Below are 23,753 nucleotides of genomic sequence, written 5' to 3'. Positions count from 1 at the left end.
TCTTCGGGATGCATTCAGGAGCCTCAGGGCCATGCAGCTGCTGTTTTCCAGAAATAAAAGTAACAAGTCCATTGTCATTTTTTTTTTCCTTTTCACTTTTCAAAATGAAATGCAGCTGCTCTCAAACCCTCTATACAGTTGATCCTTGAACAACGTGGGTTTGAACTGTGCGGGTCCACTTATATGTCTATTTTTCCCCAAAGTAAACACTATAGTACTACACTGTCCGTGGTTGGTTGAATCCGAGGATGTGGAGGAAAGCTTGGACATGGTTCCCACTAAATTCACTGAGCTGTCATAAGAAATTGCCATTTTCTAGTTCAGGATTATATTAATATTGGGGCTGGCCAAAAAGTTCGTTTGGGTTTTTCTGTATCATGTTACAGGAAAACCCAAATGAACTTTTTGGCCAACCCAATAATTGAGTAGACATTAAGTAACTTTAAAGAAAGAATAAATTTATTTTTTATTTTAAAAAAAGTTTTGGCTGTGTTGTGTCTTTGTTGCTGCGTGCAGGCTTTCTCTAGTTGTGGTGAGTGGGAGCTACTCTTCGTTGCGGTGCACCGGCTTCTCATTGCGGTGGCTTCTCTTGTTGTGGAGCATGGGCTCTAGGCGCGGGCTTCAGTGGTCTGGCACACGGACTCAGTAGTTGTGGCACACGGGCTTAGCTGTTCCACAGCACGTGGGATCTTGCCAGACCAGGGCTCAAACTGGTGTCCCCTGCATTGGCAGGCGGATTCTTAACCACTGCACCACCAGGGAAGCCCTATGTAATTCTTTTAAAGACAATATAAGCCAGGAAGAAAGGAAATCTTGGTAAGATAGTGATAAGATGACAAGTTTGAGAGCCTGAAGCTAATGAAGATAAATAGGGAGTGGCTGGCTTAGTCATCAGCTTCATGCCCGGTCTCGCTCTGTCTATGAAGGGTAATCTTGCTGATGGCCAGTCTAAATATCGTTAGATTCAATGTGGACTCAGTTTACTGCAATGGGCTGCTGGTAGGGCCGGGCAGGTTCACTTGGTTGGCTAGAGCAGAAGTTTGAATGCCAAAGCATGATCCACGTACTGACCTGGTGGCACAGAATCACAGGCGAGTACAATAAATAATGGGTGAGAGGCATGAGCTGGGTGCTTATAGATGTAATTACTCAGCAAAATATTTAATGAGCAGGCGTCATTCTAAGCATAATAACACAAGGATAATGGTAGCGAAGTTAACGTCTCTCAAGACAGATAGAAATAGATAATTAAAATATAACGAGGTAAGTACTGAGAGAGAGGTATGTATGAGATTCTATGGAGGCACAAAGGTAAGGGAGGCTTCCTGGAGTAGGCGTGCGGGTTGGGGGCACTTCTGGTCAAGGAGAAGGCAAGATAACCAAAAGCAGAAAGGAATTTGCCCATTACAGAGAAAAGGGCAGGGAGATGCATCAACTTTCAATCATGCTGATGTGAAAGCCTGTCAACTTCTTTTATAAATGAAAGATCGTATCTTTTCTTTATTCCTTTAAAAATACTTTTCTTGTAGTGTTTTTTTTTTCACTTGTTGCAAGGAGGAAACTATACATTTCACATCACATTTTTACTGCTTCATAATTTTAGAGTATGGGTCCAAGGACACAAAACTGTCAAAGGTAGGGGGTAAGCCAAATATTAAAATAAAATTATTTTATCTTAAAAAAAGTTGTTTTACTTTAATGATCATTTTGCTTTCGGATTTTTACGCTCAATAAGTACTCGATAAATTTTAATATTTTATATTCATTTTTTCCCTAATGTAGAGCATCAAAACCACTTATTTGCCACCCTATGATGTTGTGCTGTGTACTACAAAAACAAAATAAACGTTTTTATTCCAGGAATTAATATAAAAATAATGATAAAATTAAATCATTAAAGTTCAATGCTTTTCTCATGGAATTAATGGTATTCTCATAACAGTCTCCTTAGTAGATCTAATAATTTTGTCTTTTGGTCACTTCACGATTACATTTTATTGTCTCAGTATATGGGAAGCTATTTTCTGCCTCTCCCATGCCCTTATTTAGGTCATGAATACCCTTGCAAATCTCAGGAAAGCCTTTGGCCCCTTACCCTGAAAAGCTGTCCATGTAACTTCAGAAAGTTTCATGGCCCCCAGGGACGGATGGTCAAGCACCCGCTCACCTCCTGTCACAGCAGAAGGTGCCTTAGGCGGCTACGAGTTCCAAACTACAAAGTGAAACTTCCTCATTTCTTGACATGAATTTTTTCAATTAATCTTTAAAAACATGATACTTAAAATAGTTCTTATAGAACAAGCTTTCAAAACACTTCTCATTTGAGGGTTTGTAGAAAAACCACCTATGGGCCTTTAACACAGAGATGTCCATGTCTCACCCAGACCTACTGAACTGCGATCCTAAGGCATTAAGTCTTAGCTGTACAATTTTTTTTTTTAACATCCTTATGGGGGTATAATTGCTTTACAATGGTGTGTTAGTTTCTGCTTTATAACAAAGTGAATCAGTTATACATATACATATGTTTCCATATCTCTTCCCTCTTGCGTCTTCTTTTACTTTTATAATGGACTAAAAGTTGGTTTGTATTTATATTTTATAAATAAGAGCATTGAGTTTCAGTAAGTTTAAGTAATTTGCCTCAGGTCACACAGCTGGTAAGCGCCATACATTGACTTCTTTTTTTTTTTTTTAAACATCTTTATTGGGGTATAATTGCTTTACAATGGTGTGTTAGTTTCTGCTTTATAACAAAGTGAATCAGTTATACATATACATATGTTCCCATATCTCTTCCCTCTTGTGTCTCCCTCCCTCCCACCCTCCCTATCCCACCCCTCTGGGCGGTCACAAAGCACCGAGGCGATATCCCTGTGCCACGTGGCTGCTTCCCACTAGCTGTCTAGCTTACGTTTGTTAGTGTATATATGTCCATGACTCTCTCTCGCCCTGTCACAGCTCACCCTTCCCCCTCCCCATATCCTCAAGTCTGTTCTCCAGTAGGTCTGTGTCTTTATTCCTGTCTTACCTCTAGGTTCTTCATGACATTTTTTTCCCCTTAAATTCCATATATATGTGCTAGCATACGGCATTTGTCTTTTTCTTTCTGACTTACTCCACTCTGTATGACAGACTCTAGGTCTATCCACCTCATTACAAATAGCTCAATTTCGTTTCTTTTTATGGCTCAGTAATATTCCATTATATATATGTGCCACATCTTCTTTATCCATTCGTCCGATGATGGGCACTTAGGTTGTTTCCATCTCCGGGCTATTGTAAATAGAGCTGCAATGAACATTTTGCTACATGACTCTTTTTGAATTTTGGTTTTCTCAGGGTATATGCCCAGTAGTGGGATTGCTGGGTCATATGGTAGTTCTATTTGTAGTTTCTTAAGGAGCCTTCATACTGTTCTCCATAGTGGCTGAACCAATTCACGTTCCCACCAGAAGTGCAAGAGTGTTCCCTTTTCTCCACACCCTCTCCAGCATTTATCGTTTCTAGATTTTTTGATGATGGCCATTCTGACTGGTGTGAGATGATATCTCATTGTAGTTTTGATTTGCATTTCTCTAATGATTAGTGATGTTGAGCATCCTTTCATGTGTCTGTTGGCAGTCCGTATATCTTCTTTGGAGAAATGTCTATTTAGGTCTTCTGCCCATTTTTGGATTGGGTTGTTTGGTTTTTTGTTATTGAGCTGCATGAGCTGCTTGTAAATTTCGGAGATTAATCCTTTGTCAGTTGCTTCATTTGCAAATATTTTCTCCCATTCTGAATTTTAAATAGCTCCCTTGAGGAGTTTGATGTACATCCCTGATTTAGAACCAGTGGATTAGGGAATTTAAACTAGGATTCGTCTCCTACAGGCTTAAGTGATTTTTCACATTTTTCATTCCTTGGCAAAAAAAAAGCAAGTCTGGGTTTCCTGGACTAATACTTTAAGACAAGTTGGTGGGCTTTGGTCTTCCCCGGCTCAGCAGGCTTCAATCTGGGGTATGCATGCTCCTAAGGGTAACTGACGGCTTTCCACAAAAGGATTTTAACCTTTTTTCTGCTTTGTATTCCTTTGGCAAAGGTCAGGCCAGATCCCTTCTCAGGATAATATCTTTAAATGAATAAATGAAAATACGTAGCATTACAAAAAAATACATATTTAAATTATATTTAGGGACTTCCTTGGTGGTACAGTGGTTAAGAATCTGCCTGTCAATGCAGGGGACATGGGTTCGAGCCTTGGTCCGGGAAGATCCCACATGCCGCAGAGCAACTAAGCCCTTGTGCCACAACTACTGAGCCCACGAACCACAACTACTGAGCCCGCATGCCTAGAGCCTGTGCTCCACAACAAGAGAAGCCACCACAGTGAGCCGCCCGCGCACCACAATGAAGAGCAGCCCCTGCTCGCCGCAACTAGAGAAAGGCCGCATGCAGCAACAAAGACCTAATGCAGTCAAAAATAAATAAATACATTAAATTTAAAAAATAAATTATATTTAAAAGCTTATCAAGATGTTAAAAGGTCTGTACTATAGCTATATATGTGCTTCTTTATTAACCCATTAAATATCACGGTCTAGAGGTATGTCTCATAACTGCCATGATTTCAAGCAGTTATCTGTTTAAACTGCCTTTTGAGCTATCTGAAACAACTGTAATGTGTAGAAAATATCTGACTTCTGTTAATGCTAATACTGCTGTAGGGTTTTTGCTCACGTTCATAATTAAAGGAAATGTTCAGCTAAATCCAAAAAAGAGGGGATATATGTATATGTATAGCTGATTTACCTTGCTATAGAGCAGAAACTAACACAACATTGTAAAGCAACTATACTCCAACAGAAATTAGTTTAAAAAAAAAAAAAGGAAATGTTCAATTTCCAGAAAAGGTTATTGGAAATAAAGATGCAATTATTTTCTTCATTCAAATTCACATACTCCAGGTTAAAGAATCCTTGTTAAAGGGAATACATGTACATGGAGGGTTTTAAGGGAATCAGTTCCCAGATTCTTTCCTAAAACCTTCTCACCTTGCTTTTCACATTCCCCTTCTCCCACTATCATAAGAAAGGCACACCATTTATGCATCTTGAATATATGTGGCTCAAGGTCTGTGGTGTAAAAACTCTGAAGTGTAACCAAAGGAACAAGGAGAAGACACACTGCTCCTGAAGAGGGGCCACTTGTGAACAAGGCAAGAAATACTACGGGAGCAAGGCCTTGACTTATACAAGTGAAGGGGATCAGGAGATGCCACCCCCAAATATGCCACTCTGGCATATGGATTACTTTGAGCTGAAGGCAAATGAGAAACAGTGGACAGAGGAAGCTCTCTGTCCTCCCCCTTTAGGTCTAAAAGCATTCCCTTTGTGAAGGTGACAAGTTTCCGTTTTAAAGGCACTCTCCTTTCCCATACCAGAATTTGGAGAATGACTTTTATCACCAGAAACAACTTGAGTCTACATAGCAAATCTTACTAAATAACCCTTATCTACCATTAGTTTCTCCCATATATTTACCTCCCCACAATTTACAGCCTCTAGAAACCCCAAACCCCTTTCCCTTGTCTAGTCACTTCTCCACAATTTATCACCTTTTGTTAAAATGATATATAAGTCCCTGGGTTGAAACACCTCTTTGGGTTTTTATATATTTTCTGTGAAGCCCTCAGGCATGTAAAAATATTAAGAAACATATCTGCACCTAGTAATTAGAGCATTTCTCTGCAGTTATTAACGTTTTCCTACGGAAGACACTGAATTAACAAAATTTTTTCACTGAGGGAAAAAAAATATTAAAAAACCAATGCCTTTTATCCTGTTAATCTGTCTGTTGATAGGTACTTTAACTAAGGCCTGCAAATTAAACTAAGGGGGTAGAGGAAAAATTTTTCTACCTCTACACAAGTAAAAAGGTTTGCTTTGCCTGTCCACCTATAATAATGTGTCATTTGTCATAGGGCATAAATTGATATATTTATTTGCATTAAAAAAAAGAAGTCAGACCTTTTCTGTCAGACAGTAACAAGCATGATATGGCTAATGGTTCAATCAACCAGGATTTTTTGGATAAAATAAATGATTTAAGTCTGTAGCTTCAAAGTTTTGATAAAGGTGTATTTAAAGCATGTATACACTATGGAATTTTCTAAAATTAGAGCCTTTGAAATGATTTAAACTATTTTAAAATAAAATAATTTTGGATTTCAATTTCTATGTCTATAAAGTAGCACATGATTTTTCAAATTTCTTCTAGGATTCATGCAAGCAAAAGTATTTGAAGGCTGACCAATGTTTCTTAGAGTATGGCCCATGAACCTCTTACATCAGAAACACTGCGGTATTTGTTAAATACCGATTTTTATGCCCCATCTCAGACCTACAGAACTTGAATCTGTAGGGGTAGGGCCTGGGAATCTTCACTTTTAACAAACATCATGGTTGAATCGGATGTACACACCAAATTTGAGAACTACTGTACTTTATATTACTTTATATTCTTTACTGCTTTGTGGTGAAAACTTCCAGAAAAAATATAATAACGTTTGAACCATTTTTTGGACCCATATTTATTCTCTGACTCCATGGACAGGCATTTGTCACAAGCTACATTATATAAACTCAACACGGGCTACTGACTGACACTTATTTCGACTTGTATGGCAGAGTCAACGTCAATAGGAACCATCTCTTTAAGCATCACTTCGTTTTCAGTGATATAGAATAGTAGTGATGATTTCTTTAATATATGTGCCTTAAAATTTTGACACTATTTTTGGATAAGCTATAAATAAGCCCATCAGAGAACAGAAAGGCAAATATTCCCTTTTATACAAACATGGGCCCTACCACATGAGCTAATGATAGACCTCAACATTGGCCCTACTATCTAATTGTTGTCAGAAAAAAACCCAATAAAGCTTTGGCATTCCATGGGTATTTTAATATTTCTAAAAAATTTCCCAGACTAAAATTCTATTAATCACGCTACTCGGAGCTTCAATTTTGGGCCTTTAAAGAATGACCCAGTTTTAAATTATTCTTGAAGAAGTTTGGCCCTGCCCACTGGTACTTTCTAGAGGTGAGATGTGCTGAGTAATTGTTCAAGCCTACATCTTTGTTAGGTCTCTCAGTTTTCATGTGATCAGATAACTCTACTCCAAGGTCAACTGCTAGTTAAATCCTGTGATTCCACTATGAACTGACACCATAAAATGTAATCCAGAAATTTGCCAAGGAGTACAAGATCTCGTACTCACTGTTATTCAATAGCTAGCACAAGTTCAGTTTCAAGAAGCTATATTGTGGGCATATATGGTAGACAAATTCTTATATATATTCTAAAATCTACTCCTGCATTAAATAGGACTAACAGAGAACAGTGCAACGAACCACACTGTCCTCTATAAAACATGCTTTTATGGTTACTTCCCAACTTTAGCATCGATTTAATCTGTTTTGAATATTTTAATACTCCTTTCTACACTGAATAACAGCTAAGGCTAAAAAAACAAAAACCCTGATATATTTATATCAAAATCAGAGTATTTTAAACTAAAACACCCACCTCTCACACATATACACCCCAAACATAAATTAAAAAAAAAACCTGAAACTAAAGATTTCTTTTTCCAGAGCTTCTCTTTCCTTTTGTCAAGGCACTAGATGTGTTTTAATACTATCAATATTTCAACTAAGATTTATACTTTATAATAATCTTTAAACTGTAATAATTAAGGCAAAATTTAAAGCCTCAAATATTGGCTGAATACGTATCATTTTGAAAAAAAATACTTAAGTACGCGGTGCTTTACAAAAACTGAAACAATATTGCTCTTTCAATATTAATTTATCCTGAAAGTCATCACCTAAAATTTTAAGCAATAACCTTCATATGGTACTGTGCTAAAATACAACATTTTTTTCTTTTCTTTTTTAAGACAAGGAGTTCAAGGAGTTAGAGGTAACAAGCTGGGGCTTCCCTGGTGGCTCAGTGGTTAAGAATCCACCTGCCAATGCAGGGGACACGGGTTCGAGCCCTGGTCCAGGAAGATCCCACATGATGCGGAGCAACTATGCCCGTGCACCACAACTACTGAGCCTGTGCTCTAGAGCCTGTGAGCCACAACTACTGAGCTCTTGTGCCACAACTACTGAAGCCCGCGCGCCTAGAGCCTGTGCTCCACAACAAGAGAAGCCACCGCAATGAGAAGCCTGTGCACCGCAATGAGGAGTATCCCCCGCTCACCGCAACTAGAGAAAGCCCACGCGCAGCAACGGAGACCCAATGCAGCCAGAAATAAATGAATAAATAAGTTTATTAAAAAAGAGAAATAAGCTGTTTTGACTTCTGAGGAGATAAGCAGGTTCTGGGTTCTATAATAATGCTCTGGGGTCTATGCTGGAAAAAATCTTTATAAATAAGCTTAAACTGCAATAAAGTCTTTTTGGCAACACTATTATTTAAAGCTTTGTATGATTAAGAGTCCAGAGTTTTAAAAAGGTCACAATTGTTAAAGGACAATGAATTTATCACAAAGCATTCCTATTCTACAAAATGGCGTTACATCAATGCCTGACAGATGAAGACACAGGAAGAAGTAACCAAGCAATCCTTTCAAGCAGATGCCAAGAAAAAGAAAACACACTTTAATGTTATATGTGTTTTAGAATGATTAAAAGAATCCTTCCCCATTACTCCATCCATCCACGGCTTACACTGGAGCGCCTACATCCAATGTGTTAGGTACCAGGGATATAATGGTGGGCAGAGGCAGGTACAGCCCTGCCCACATGGAACTTAGAGGCTACAGGGAGGTAGGCATTAGAAAAATGATCACACTAATGAATGTTACACTGTGAACTGAGATAACAGCTCTGAAAGGGAAGAACAGAATTCTAGGGAGGAACAATACACAGGAAGCTGAATAAATGCTACTGTTTAAAATTCCATGTGGCTTCTTTTAAACCTTTTGTCCTTCCAGCTAACATAATTCAGGATACAACTCTAAGTAGAAAAATACTGTAACTAAAACAACTTAGAATCCAAAACTTATTTCCAAGGAGATTTCTTCATTTAATTAGTTTTAAAACAACACTTTCACCCCTACCACTTCATAAATGCAGATTTTTTTTTAATAGAATGTAATTCCCACCATGGAATACTTTTACTTATCTGACTAAAAATCAAGAACTTAATACTTCAGTATAAAATCAGTATGTTAAGTATTGAGTTCTTATTTTTTAACAGGGGCTTTTTGATATATATGACTTTTTTTTCAAAGTGGCTAAATTTTCTTGGAAGAGGAAAGGCTAAACAGCATAAATCAACATCCTGTGTTTCGATGGTTATACAAAACTAGCAAGCAACTGCAAATGCATGGAGGTAAAAACCTTTCTGTTTTTCTCATGGGTGTAATTTCAAAACATTCTGATGACAGCTATTGGCTGTAAACCCTATGTACAATGTTCAGCATATTTCACAAAGTTTAATAATTAATAAACATCCTGTCATTAATTTATAATAAATAGAAGCTGCTTCAGTTTTCAAATGCACTGCTTAAGATTCTACCCAATGGTAATTGGCTGATGGTGTGACAGCTCTAAAATTCCTTGATTTGCATGTGTCATATTATGCCTTCTGAAAAGTCCAGTGAACTTGGGTGCACTCACCCAATGGACAGCACAGCCAATCTGTTGACACTGTGGTGAAGGAAAGTACAGCATTTATGGTAGGGTGCCATGCAAGGAGAATGGGCAGCTTGTGCTCAAAAGACCCAAACTCCCCAATGGCTTTCAGGGAAGGGTTTTTAAAGACAGTGTGAGGAAGAGGGTTGTGGAGTGACTAATCAGCTCATGCACCATTCTCAAATTGCTTGATGGTGAGATAACAGGGTAATATTTTGAGAATTTCAATGACTAGTTTTCTAGTTCCAACCAGTCTGGGGTCTATGTGCTGGTGGTCAGCATATAGTTAACTTCCTCTACTTGGTAGGGATTTTAGTAACTGCTAAAAAAAAAAAAACAAACCGAAAAAACAAAACCAAAACCTCAAGGATATGGCTCAGGTTATTACCTATAGCCCTTGAGGGGGAACTAAAGGTCCTTGATTTTATTTTATGGATAAACTATTACCATTTTGTCTTAAGTTGATTGCTTTCCTTTGTTTCTTCATTTTTTTCACTTTTCTAATTAAATTTGCTCTTTGGAACTCAGGGAGGGAAGGCCTAGGAGGCTAAAGCTTTTCTACAAATAAGAGGTGGGGGACACAGGGCTGAGGGTATCTGTCCCCAGGAAGGCCCCCATAGGCTCCTGCTTGGTTTCAGTCCCACCCATTGGCAATCAAATGCTAATTTGGATTTAGAGCTGAATAACTCATGAAGATTTAACCACATCCAAATGATCTATTTGCAATAAAGATATCTTCAATTACCCCTCATCCAAAAAGGTCTCCTTGTGATTATTTGAGATGTTAAATTCAGCTGGTAGAAGGGATACCTGGAGACAAGCATCTGCTTCAGTTTATGCTACCCCCTTACAAACACAGCACATAGCCATGAATATTGGAACCAGCTTCCCCGATGGTTAGAACTATCCCTTTTTGGATCCTTGGTCAGATGGTCCTCATTTTTCATCTAGTGTGGGCCCTGAAGAGGAATACTAGACATGTGCTTCCAAATGTAGCACTGAAAACCCTGAAAATACATGGAGCAGAAAGTGGCAGTTTTAGAGGTGCAGTATATTGGCGTAATTCTAAGAAAGGAATCAAGTAATATGAATCTACCGCCATTAAAAGGTTTAAAACTATTGACTCCCCAATTCTACTTCTGAGACTCTATCTTATGGAAATAATCTAAAATATTGGAAAAAATCTTACATCTAAAGATGTCCATTAGAGTACCACGAAGGGCATCAGCATACACCACTCCAAAAGATGCCACTTTGGCATGATTTTCAGCTGAAGGCAATTGAGAATCAACAGATGCAGAAAGAACTCTCTGCACACACACCCCTCCCATCCACCTAAAAGCAGGACATAAATTTCCCTTGTGACAGTGTCCCCCCCACCTCCTATATCAAAGAAAAAAATCAGCTATCAGAGGGGAGCAACTCATCCCCAGAGACAGAGATGGGTTTGCATAAACAAACCTTACTACATTAACCCTTATTTTCCATTCGCTCTATTTTCTAGCCACTTCCCCACAATTTATCACCTCTTGAAGCCCAAACCCCCTTTTCTTTGTTAAAATGGTATATCTTGAATCCAACTAAAATCCCTGAATGACACACTTGTCTTATTTAACTTGATTGTGACTGTTGGCTAGTGTTGATAGCACTGAATTATAAAACATCACACTTAAGTGCTTATATACTAAAATTATTTTGATTATCAGAAGTAAAATACAAAATTCAAATATTCAAAGCAAGAATTCTTAATAAAATGTTATATAAAAATGTTAATCTTTGACTCAGGACTTTATAACTTGTGTTACAGAAAAACATGAGGACTATGTACGGTTAATATTAAATCAAGTAAGTGGAAAGCTTAAATATTAACTTTTACCTTCTCGGTCCTTCATCACATGTTACTTGCTATTCAGGTAATGTTATTTTATTCTGTCTATGATAAGATATTAAGAATACATTTATGTAACCATATTATGATCCAGAAATGGATTATGGCATTATCTTTTCACAGAGGTCTTATAGAAAGGTACCTTTTAATGGAGAATGATTCTCGTGTATTAAAATTTTAACCTAAGTTTTAAAGTTGGTCTATGGTTCAACTGAAATTTATTTATTCATGTCACCTGGAGGTTCTGATAAGAAAAATAAATTATACTGTCAACACCATAAACTGATGATTGCAATTCAGTACTAAAATGTCAGTTCAGAGGACATTTACTTCAATGTCTCAATGAACTGCTCTGAGAAAGGATTGGTGGCTTTCAATATATGATTTAAATCTTAGACTATGAGTAATGAATCTTGGAACTAAAACATCTCTAGGCTGTGTGACAATATGTGCTGCTACCTTGAGGCTCTTCTTATTGTTCACTAGCAACACACATTTCCTGGAAAGAGAATTTTAAACTTCTGTCTTCGATATGCCCCTGCCCCTGCTCTTTCTTTATGAATATCTGTGTGTTCTGTTATGGACAGGAAGTTAAACTCTATTCAACCTAACGTACTTTGAGATCTCCGGAGGGTTAGGTGAGTAAATGGTATTGGAAAGCTTTAGTTGTATTGATGCTTGCTTCAAAGACCACCTAATTGAAATAATCATAGGCTCAGAAAAGTAAGAGCTCTGAAAAAATCGGAGAATCATTTTCCCTGGGGAAATTTCTAGCAGATTTTTATACGGAGTAATAGTGGCTAATATATTTTAAAAGTTTGGTACCATATCATTTAAAAGGAAAATCATATACCCAATGATATTTATAAAGAATTGAAATAACCACAAACACAACTGCCATTTACTGAATATCTATTATGTTCTAAACTGTACTAGATGCTTTAAGCATTTTGTCTCATTCAATCTGTCCCTCACAGTAAGCCTGCATTTAGGTAATACTCTCCCCACTGTACAGAGATCAGGCTGTTAAAGAAATCTGTCTAACGTAAATGGCTAAATCATGAATAAAATCCACATCAATTTGACTTTAAAAGCTAGTATCTTAGCCACTGTGCTACAGTGCTTTCCAGATTTCTTTTTTTCAAATATGGCATTAAAAATTGTACCTTGGTCTTTTTTTTACGTTTTAGTGGGGTTTGCCCCCCCCAGTTAGTGATATTTTGACAAATAGTAGAATTTATATAAAGTCATAAAGCATTTAAATTCTCATTTAAGGAAAGAACTTGCACTGTGTTTTAATATGTATTCAAGTAACACTGTGTAATTTGCTTAATGGATTATAAATCACTTTCTTGTGTATAAACTCACTTGACCATCTTAACTTGATTATGGCAGGTGTCACTGTTGCCGTTTTATAGGGGAGGGGGCTGAGGCTCAGAGAGGTCAAATGGGATTTTGCCCGTGGTCATACAGACAGCCTTCGAGCTGAGTTTGAAAACCTGGTCTTTTGACTCTAAAGTGCAGCAATTTGTCTTCTCGATAGAGGTATAGATTCAGTGTTACTTTGAGAATGGCTAGTGTTTTGTGAAAGCCTAGCTTAACAAGCGTTTTGGCTTCTGAAAACTACACCTACGTAGAATTCCTGGTAAAGGAGCTTGGGTTTGCCGGGCAGCGTGAACCTTCCTGAGTGTGTGGGAGGGACTAGTCCTCCCGAGCAGAGGGCTGACCTCGCCCAGGCTCGGGAGAGGAGCGAGCTTATTTGGCCTGTGACTTGGTATTTTATCACAGAATTATTTTTCTAGAGTCCTTAATTTACCTATTTTTTCATGAAGGAAGTAAACTTTTTGGTTTTCTGTTCTTGACACATGGTTAACCATCTGTAACAGAAGATAGTAACATTTCTTGCTAACTTTCTTTTCTTCCAAAAGTTGGAACAAAGCACTCGCGCTGTGTCAACCACAGAATAAATCAGCATGTTCTAGTGTAGCGACAGTCCATTTTATTTAAAACTGTATTTTTGTTTTCATTATTTTGTGTGTTTTATAATGAGAGTAGGCGTAGCCTTCTCTACTTTGTTGCCCTGTTGAAGACTGGGGGTTGATCCATTAATGTGATAAATTGATTAGGTGCCTACTGGTTGCCAGGCACTGTTGCCGGTGCTTGGGATACAGTAGTGAACAAAAGGGCCAAAACTCCCTGGCCCCATGGAGCAAACATTCTAGTGTGGGAGAGCACAATAAACATTACAGCATCAGCTGGTGCTAAGTACAAAGGTGAGAACAGGCCAATAACAACAGAAAGCAGTTTTTGTTGGGGTGGGAGTGGGGTGTCACTCTTATACTTTATTATAGTTATTCCAGAGCAGCCTGACGGTGGAAATAGGTTCTGCTCGCACAGCGGGATGGATCTTCGTTAATGAGCCGGGGGTGCCCTGGGAAGTGTACAGAGCACACAGTTCCCTTCATCGCCACCCCAAATGGAGTTTAAGGTTTTTACACTGAAATTTTACTTTCTGGAAACATGAAGCTATGATGTTTTCTACTTTTCTAATCTCTACTCAATATCAGATTAAAAGATGGAAATTGGAAAAGACCAAAATCCAGCATCTAAGAATAATTTAGTATTTTTAAACCACTTATCTAAGATTTTTTGACCAATTTTCTGGATCAAAAAAATTTCCCCCTCAATATAAATTTTATCTATTGGATGTTTATCCAATTTTCTTACTAAGCAACCTGTATTTCATTTGATTCAAGCAAAACAATTTTTTAAAAATTTGGCTGCATTGCATGGCTTCCGGGATTTTAGTTCCCTAACCAGGAACTGAATCCTCACCTCAGCAGTGAACAAGCGGGGTCCTAACCACTGGACCGCCAGGGAATTCCCTGATTCAAGCAATCTTATTTATCCCATTTAAATAATTCACTATGAAACCCAATGCTTATTATGCATCAACTGTCTTATCCTAATATTTGAATACTATATGTAAATATGCTTTCTACCCAGAAAGATATGTCTATTTTGACTCATTAAGTGCAAAATGAATTTACTGATAAAGTGAGTTAACTGAACAAATACAGATAATAGTAACACCAATTTTTTTTCTGGGAAACCAAGCATTAGGGGAGGCATTTTGCCTCTTCTTTAGTGTATATACAGCCCTGAAAATTAGAGATTTATTCCCACTGTACAATGATGATACTGACATACTTATAAAGTATAAATAACTTGTTTGAGGTCACAGAACCAGTGTCAGAGCTAAAAGGCAGACTCCAAAGATATTCCTAATATGCCACTTTAACTCCATATTTTATCATCATAAAACACCAAAGGCAAACCATTTATTTATACCATAATCCAGCTCCTTAATGGTTACTGAAACTACGTATCACTCACATTTTTTTTCCTAGATGTATTTTTATTATAAAGTTTGCAAATATTATTTATGAAAATGAAGATAGATAATATTTTAAAAGGGCAAATAATTTAGTGAATAAAGCATTTTATTACTCTTAAAAATTAAACCTGATAAAACATCTAGTATATAAAGAAAATTCTAGAGAAGAAAATACAGTGATAAAAATACCTCTCCAAAATGTAGGGCATAAGATTCCGATGACTATAGTTTTTTCTGTAAAGTGTATATGTGAGTTAGTTATTTACATGCCATGCGAATAAAAGCATTCTGGTAAGGAAAGATATGAGAGGAAAATGCATGCAATGTTTCTGATAAAAAAAAAAAAAACCTAAATAAAAACCAAAGAGGTAAGCAAGCGAGGTATGACCTTTTTTAAATCAGCAAAAAACCCTAGCACTCCTCAAATACACCCCTCGAAAATAGAAAAGCAGTCATTTCTCAAAATCTTCATGATCTGATTCAGATACAAATATTAAGAGCAATAAGAAATCGTCAATAAATTATGCGCTAAAATGTTCTTTGGACAGCGGCGCAATTGTGTGTATAGCCTGCTACTGCTACATCCAGCACTCAAGGAGACCCTAGGAGTTGTTTCAGGGTTTGCACATTGTTTTTTGCCAAAAGAAAAAAATTGGGAACATGGAAAATGGAGTATAATATGGTTTGCCTTGAATTTTCATAGAAGCTATCGTGTGGCTGTAGGACAATGAAGTATAAATCCATCATCTATAGATCACAACAAAGGTGGCTTCATTTAATTAAAATTCCACTTCTTTTTCTTAGAACATTAAAACCAAGTCCCTCCCCCCCAAAACAAAAGGATTTATTAGAAGATTTCCTACTCTGTACTTTCACCCTGTTAAGTGTTAATTTGTCAAAACTGGTTTAAAGATTGCCTGATTCCTGCCTTGCCTTATTGAGAGTTTCAAAACACATTTTGAGCCCAAGAACTTACAGGCCAGCTTAGTGTCTTCCATCCTAAAATCCTTCTTTCTTGAATATGCTGCAACATATTCTATCTTCCTGATTTGAGTTCCTCAGCCGGGCAAAGACCAAGCCATCAGTGAAGAGGCCGTTTAATCACCCCAAGTATCGTCTCTCACACGGCTCGAGGTACACTCAGGAGGAAGGCAAGAGGGTGAGGAGACATACGACTCTACAGCCACTGTTTCTAAACAGTAACCTTGTTCACTGAACCAAGTAAAAACGGAGAAAGGCTTCTGTTCAAAAGAGCCAGTGAAGCTCAAATGGGTGTGGGCTGGGAGTAGCGGAGGCCTTTCCTGGCTAAGAAATGGTTGTTAAACATCAGTTCAATCTCAGGGATTCAAACTCAACTGGGGCCCCAAACAGGATATGCATTAAACACATTAGAACAACTGTTTACCAAGATCATCTAAACGTTATTTACTGTTTTTCCAGATTCTTCAGCCTTTTGGTTTCCTGATGTATTAACAATGGCATTTAAAACCCTGAAGATTATGGCTCATTTTGTTCCCATACCAGATGCATCTGAAAGAGGCCATCGTTTAGAATCAGTCAAGCAGAGAGACCTCTGTTCTTTGACTCTCTTCACTGAGAACATTCATGGAGCCGTTGAGAAACCACATGAAATGAAGTTTTGCTGCCCTTCAGAGGGTCCAAAAGATTGACTCGCTTTAGCAAGTTTTGAAAAATTCTGAAGGTCTCCAGAGAGAAGAGGAAGAATAAATATAAACACTGAAGTTTTCGAGATTATTTCTGGATAAATTAAATATAGATCCTCAGAATTTTTTTCTTTTAGCCAGTGATGAATTGCATTATAAATTTCCAATTCAACATTTCTATCACAATTTTACCTTAGGCTTGTCTTTAAAAGGACTTTTTGTCTAGGAGCACAGAGGGGAAACTGAGGAAAAAGGATCCAGTCCTCACTGTGTCTTTAGAGAATTTTAAAATGTGACATGGGAGCCAGAATACTTTGCTTAAAACCAATGAATTTAATGAGTTTGGATGATCAGTGGGCCCAATCTAGAAAAGGAAATACACTGTTTAGAAGAAAATAAGTCATTTCAAGCCTCTCTGAGTAGTAGGACTCGACCCAGTAAAGAGACTGGATGCATGGGATTTCTAAGATGTAAGAATTCAAGCACCAACACATGTATATATGGAATCTTAAAAAAAAAAAAAAGTCATGAAGAACCTAGGGGCAAGACGGGAATAAAGACGCAGACCTACTAGGGAATGGACTTGAGGACACGGGGAGGGGGAAGGGTAAGCTGGGACAAAGTGAGAGAGTGGCATGGACATATATACACTACCAAACGTAAAATAGATAGCTAGTGGGAAGCAGCTGCATAGCACAGGGAGATCAGCTCGGTGTTTTTGACCACCTGGAGGGGTGGGATAGGGAGGGTGGAAGGGAGAGGCAAGGGGGAGGGGATATGGGGATATATATATATATGTATAGCTGATTCACTTTGTTTTAAAGCAGAAACTAACACACCATTGTAAAGCAATTATACTCCAATAAAGATGTTTAAAAAAAGAAAAAGAATTCAAGCACCCCCTAGACTTGGCAATTAACCTTTTTTAATGCCCTTGGAACTAAAGACTGCTTAGTAGGAGCCAGTGGAATGCCAGCTGCAGCCAGCACCATCCCAGCACCTCCAGAGGCCCAAGCATCACAGCTGCCTAAGTACCATCATTCCCACCCATCCGTTGCTTACATTTTCAAAAGCAGCCTGTATAAATACAGACAGTATCTCTAGTGCAGGGGCTCTCAGCCTTGGTTCTACTGACCTTGAGACGGTATAATTCTTTGTTGTGGATGGCAGGGAAGGGGATGGGGCCTTCCCGTGCATTGTAGGAAGTTCAGCAGCATCCCCAGCCTCCACCTGCTGTCTCTAATAGCACTGCCCCGGTCCGGGAAGATCCCACACGCCGCGGAGCGGCTGGGCCCGTGAGCCATGGCCACTGAGCTTGCGCATCCAGAGCCTGTGCTCAGCAATGCGAGAGGCCACAACAGTGAGAGGCCCGCGTACTGCAAAAAAAAAAAAAAAAAGTCTTTGGACATCGCCAAAGACAATTGGGGTGGGGGTGGGGCAAAATTACTTCTGGGTTAAAAAAAAATTTCATCTCTAGTGGCTCCAAATACTTCTCCTCTTGCTTGCCCTTCAAGCAGGGCTAGTGTGGCAGGGAGGCTGGATAGCTGGGCCTCATCCCCGAGGTGGGGGAAACAGACTTAAAGTGCTTCCAATCGTTCTGTTGTTCTGTTTTGTTGTTTGTTTTTGTTTTGCTGTTTTTCCTCCCCAGAGACCTTACTGCCGCAAAGAGGGACAAGGAACTGACTCTATGGGAAAGGGAGGTCAAGAGTTCACAATGCTGGGACTGGAGGTCATAAACACGCCTACATATTTCTCTGTGCTCACGTTTGGTACAATGGCTGGGATATGATTAATACTGAAGTATTGCCCAAATGTCTGAAGAAGTAGAAGAATTCTCCAGTTCTGCCCAATTAAAGCAATGAAATGCATGACACAGGATAAGTGCTAGCCAAAGAAATATGTTGGCTATTAATTTCAGGAATTTTTTTTTTCTTTTTTTTGCGGTACGCGGGCCTCTCACTGTTGTGGTCTCTCCCGTTGCGGAGCACAGGCTCCAGACACGCAGGCTCAGTAGTTGTGGCTCACAGGCCCAGCCGCTCCACAGCATGTGGGATCTTCCCAGACCGGAGCATGAATCCTTGTCCCCCGCATCGGCAGGCGGACTCCCAACCACCGCACCACCAGGGAAGCCCAATTTCAGGAATTTTTGAGGCATGTTATTAAAATATCAACCTATTCCCACAATTCCACACCCTGTATATTCAGTAGGGCTCCATAAGTGTTAGAACCGATACTCTGAATTATCTCACAGCTCATTTAAACAGAAGACAGGAACCATGAATTTATCAAACAAAAAATAACTCCTATTAGCAAATTAAAAACAATCCTTTCATTCCGTCCCTCGGAATCTTTATATTCTTACTTCAGACTCAAATGTAACTAGCTTATTTATCTCGCAGCTCACTGAAGATTAGAAGCACCCAGTTTTGAGGGGACAGGGGGGTGTTATGAGAATCTCCTAACTGTTCTGTGGCCGTCCGAATCCTGACCTCCAACACCCAGTCATCAACACAGCTATGATGTTTCTAGAATACAAATCTGATCATGGGACTTCTTTGAATGCCTACGTTTTCCTGGCTCTTCGTGGTCTCACAGTTGCTTCTCTCACCACGTAGTACCTCCGTAGTACTTGCTTCTCTCACCGCACCTCCGATAGTACCGTAGTGTACTATCCTCTGTAGTATCCTTACAGAGGATAGCATTCGGCTGCGTTCTGCTGCACTCAGCTCTCCTCTGCCCATCAGTCGTGTACATGCTGCCACTACTCCTTGAAGATTACTCTCCTCCCTTCATCTGGCTAACTCCCACAAGACTTCTCTCTCTACCTGCCACCCACTCCTCAGAAAGTCTCCAAGCTGCCTCTTCTGCTGTGGACCCCTCCACACTGTGATCAGATGGGTGCATATCTGAGGGCTATAGATAACGAAAGAGAAGGGCTAGTGGGAAAAAATATCTGCCTTCTCAAGTACAGACTGCTATAGGAAATAATGAAAATAATAGCTTAAACTTGACTGCCTGTTATGCCAGACATTACTCTAATGACCCATCCCCGTGGGAATTGGTCTGACCTCACAAACCACCCTATTATGCTAATTTTACCGATGAGGAAACTCAGATATACAGAGTAGAGTAACTTGGGGAAGCTAGTAAGTGGCAGACTCTCAATCCCCACACTATGCTCCAACTAGGTGACTCTTCTCACTTCTGAGCACTCAGGAAGCATCAGGCCAGTGTCACCTGCTGATGGGAAACGACTGGTACCACAGGGAGAGAAGACAGGCGGGGAGAGACGGGAGATGACACGGTGGAGACAGTGCCCCACTCACCCCTTAGGAACAACAGTGTGTAACTGAACGGTGGTGCATTCATCCAGAAAAACAGCTGAATGCTAACAAGAGAGGAAAGAGAATAGAGGGCTTTGTTATGTGACTAGTGGCTCAAGGAGATTTCTATGTCCCAGTGCATGGAGCGGTGAGTACCGTCAATGATGTGTCATCTGAAACTGTAGCTGCACAGTAAGGATCTTAGAAAGAAGCACATTTCTAACCATATGCATCATTGTTGTTACTTTCTCAAGATTAAGGCCTCTGCTTATCAGTCCACTTTTTGGTTTCATTTTCAATATCCAGCAAAACTTTCAATGCAGAATTCTGGCAGGTGGATGAAGGCTGAACTGATCTGTTATCATTCAGACTTCCGGGAATGGAAATCACTTCGAAAACATAGTAGGTTTTAAAAACACATACATAAATCCTGAGAAATTAAGGGGAAATGAATTTGTTTATTAAACCTAAATTATATCATCCTTAACAAATATGAAATATAAATATTTTTTAATGGGAGCTGGTGAATTATAAACTTGACAGAGCAGTTGTAGAACTCTGAGGAATCCACCTTCTCCCCTTTTGTGTGTTCACTCATTACCCGCTCACTGACTGACTGTCTGCTTTGCTCACAGGCCTCCTAAAACTGCTCTGTGGCTGAGAGGATGACTCCTCAGCCCTTTACTCCATTCTGAGTCCCGCTATGAACGTGAAAACTGCAGAGGCCCTCATCTTGACAGGGCAGCTCTTATCCATTAGCAAAGTTTTCTCTTATCAAATCTGCTCATTTGCCACTGTTTCTTCCTTGTTCTTTTTTATTTCCCATTTTTCTCTTTTAACTTTTGGCTACTAATAGAGAAACCAGTTCTTATAAAACAGGACCTTTTAAGCTGCAGCAAGAGTTCTATGAGATGATGAGATAGCTGGTAATGCTCCCCCCCCCTTTTTTTTTAAACAAAGCTTTATTCCACAGAGAATTGTGTGATCAGCTCTGTTTTGCACTCCTTATGGGGGGAGGTGTGTGTATATCTGTGCACATGTAAAAATGAACATATAAATATATGCATGAAGATCTAGTTCTACCAAATAACTGAAAGAACATGGACAGGCTAAGCCCTTGGACTAAAAAGATATTGCTCTTATAGTGTATTCTCACTATTTATAAGAATTTTAAATGTTTACCTGCAGACTTTATTTTTACAGAAAAAGAATCACACATACTGGATTTGATTACCACAGTTATCAAAATGGTGCAGTTTTAACTCTTGGTATTTTGTAGAATTTAGTGTTTAACATAAAATACTGGGACCATGGCTATTGCTATGTTAAGGGGCAAATGCTGAGAAATAGATTTCATTTATGTTTCATATTTAGTTACTGAAAAATAAATGCAGATTCATTTTATAAAGGAACTTATGCTTTTTGCTGAAATTTTTAAAAGCTAAAAATCACAAAGATTTGTTATACATAATTCACTAAAAGATTCAGTTCATCAGCTTATTATCTTCTGCAAATTGATTTTGATCACGGCAGGTCTTAACTTGAAAACATCTGAACTGCTTCTAACCCCAATCTAGGAATATTGCAGCCTACCACTTTGTCCAGGACCCCTCTTTATCTTAGTTCTTGGTTTTTCCTTTTCCTCTAGGTTCAAAAAGTAGTAGGTGTAGCTTTAGGAGAATATTTGTTAATTTCAACCTTTATAAAACAACTAGCACTGTTTTCCTTTCCTTCCCAATAGGTATCTTGGCCGAAACTCTGTATATCTGAGTTTCCTCATCGGTTTCTCTTTTGCCTTTAGATTGTCCCCGGAGGCCACAATCTTTAAGAGGCTGGAAAAGGAAGATTCTGCTTTTCACCAGAAGGTCAGAAGATTCAGCCCCCCCATTTTATAGTACCTTGGACAGTGACAAAAGTTACCAGCACTGGTTATTTATGAAAACCCACTCAATTCAGTTAAAAATGTACTCCACACGTGAATGTTTTCTTTAGGGGAGTAAGTTAATAACATGCTTGTCTATTTCTCAAAATCCACATTTATATTACCCTGGAATCTTCCATGACCTCAAATTGCAGAAACAATTTTCCTTCATGTCAACACTTCACAGAAATGGCCAAAACTATACTTACCAAATGAATAAGAGATCTTTTTATTTACATTGAAATCTTTTCCCTTCTAAATCTTTTCCCTTCGCTGTAATCAAACCTGCTCAATCCTCTTCCTACCCCACTGTAGGCATATCACCAGCTATAACCAGTTTTCCTGTGACACTTGTGAGGAACACTAGTTTAGGAATAATTATAATGAAGTTATTAAAAATTGCTATGCTTGAAGCAACAGTTCTCACTAAAGATTTCAGCAAAATCCAGTTGTCAAGTCTGGATTATTGGGGCCGAAACTGCTAAAAAGGGTCAATTGCTTTTTTTCAGTGGAAAAAAAATCTCTGCCAAAATTTTCTAAGCATTTTTTATGACTTCTCAAAGGTTTAAATGCCCACTTCCATGTGGGAAATCTGTAAACAAATATCATCCGAACTTTCCATCTTTTGCTGTGGATTCCTGCAAGTTAATTACAATGTATTTCAGAGGGGATTTCACTGACAGGGAGGATTAATGGGGTAGCCTGACAGCTGGAGTCCTGAGTTAGATCAGAAATTAAAATAAGGAACTTGACCTAGTTTCAAAAGGGACGTTTGTTAATTTCCTCAACCCAAACCAGTGTCATCTTTCAAATGCCTAAGGTTTTATTGCAGGGAACTAAAATATATATCCATATATGTAAGGAACTCTTGTAAAACACTTACAACTTTGACTTTAAAAAACACAATTTGATGCTTCCTTTTCCTTTTCTTGTAAGAGTCGGCCTTCCCTATCTGCAGGTTCTGTATCTGCGGACTCAACCAACCACACATAGAAAATATCCCCCCCCCAAAAAAGTCCAGAAAGTTCCAAAAAGCAAAACTTGAATTTGCCACACATTGTGCATTATATTTACAACTATTCACTTAGCATTTACATTGTATTAGGCATTAGAAGTAATCAAAGATGATTTAAAGTATACAGAGAATGTGCTAGGTTATGCAAATATGCCATTTTATATAAGAAAATTGTGTATCTGTGGATTTTGGTATCCCTGAAGGCGGGGGTGGTGGTGTCCTGGAACCAAGCCCCTGCAGATACTGAAGGACGACTGTATATTCCAGGCTATGAGCACTCACTCTTCTCTCCCAGCTACTACCCCCAGACATTACACGGTGCTCAGGAGTAATGAATGCCATAATGAAGTTGGGGAATGGAGGGAAGTAAAAACGTCAAGTGTGATATATCCAAAGTACAAATTCTTATCTTATAACCTAATTTACATGCATGACCAGACTATAAGAGATTTATGGCACTGTGGCAAATCACTAGGAAACAAGAGCATTCAAGTTTTATAGGGTTTTTCCCCATCAAACAGAATAGGGTTTAGCAGTCTACCTGACACATTGGGCAGACAGCCTAGGCTCAAACCAGCATCACAACTTTGTTTCCACCTTCAGGCTGCAAGCTGGTCTTACCACTGTCAGTCTCTCACCTTTAATTCCTGTGATCTGCCTGATTAGTTACCTTAAAAACCAGCTCCAGGAGCTCGTCATTCCCATGCTCAAACACCTATCATGTCTCTCAGTTACCTGCCAAATTAAAGCAATGCAGTGTGTTTCCACCGACTTCGAGAATTTTTTTCCCACCACTCTCCCAGATATCCCATGTTTTTACAGAATGGATGCATTTGCTATTCCTTTAACATGC

General features: G+C 38.8%; 1 protein-coding gene across 6 annotated transcripts in view; it reads right to left on the bottom strand.

Annotated features, from left to right (window-relative positions):
• The window catches only part of MAP7 (microtubule associated protein 7), a 163,997-nt gene that overhangs the window by 80,433 nt on the left and 59,811 nt on the right, over positions 1-23,753 (bottom strand). The window contains exon 1 of one of the 6 annotated variants that reach the window (XM_032651646.1): positions 15,954-16,243. The exons of the other annotated variants lie outside the window; for them this stretch is intronic. Coding sequence (XP_032507537.1) covers positions 15,954-15,975 — 22 coding nt within the window. The 5' untranslated portion in view covers positions 15,976-16,243. Of the gene's footprint in view, positions 1-15,953; positions 16,244-23,753 lie in introns of those variants that run through there. 6 annotated transcript variants of the gene reach the window in all.

The sequence above is a fragment of the Phocoena sinus genome, chromosome 12 (genome assembly GCF_008692025.1).
Source record: "Phocoena sinus isolate mPhoSin1 chromosome 12, mPhoSin1.pri, whole genome shotgun sequence".
Taxonomy (NCBI): Eukaryota; Metazoa; Chordata; class Mammalia; order Artiodactyla; family Phocoenidae; genus Phocoena; species Phocoena sinus.
Note: the sequence above shows the minus strand (reverse complement) of the source record. Positions and strands in the feature narration are given on the sequence as shown.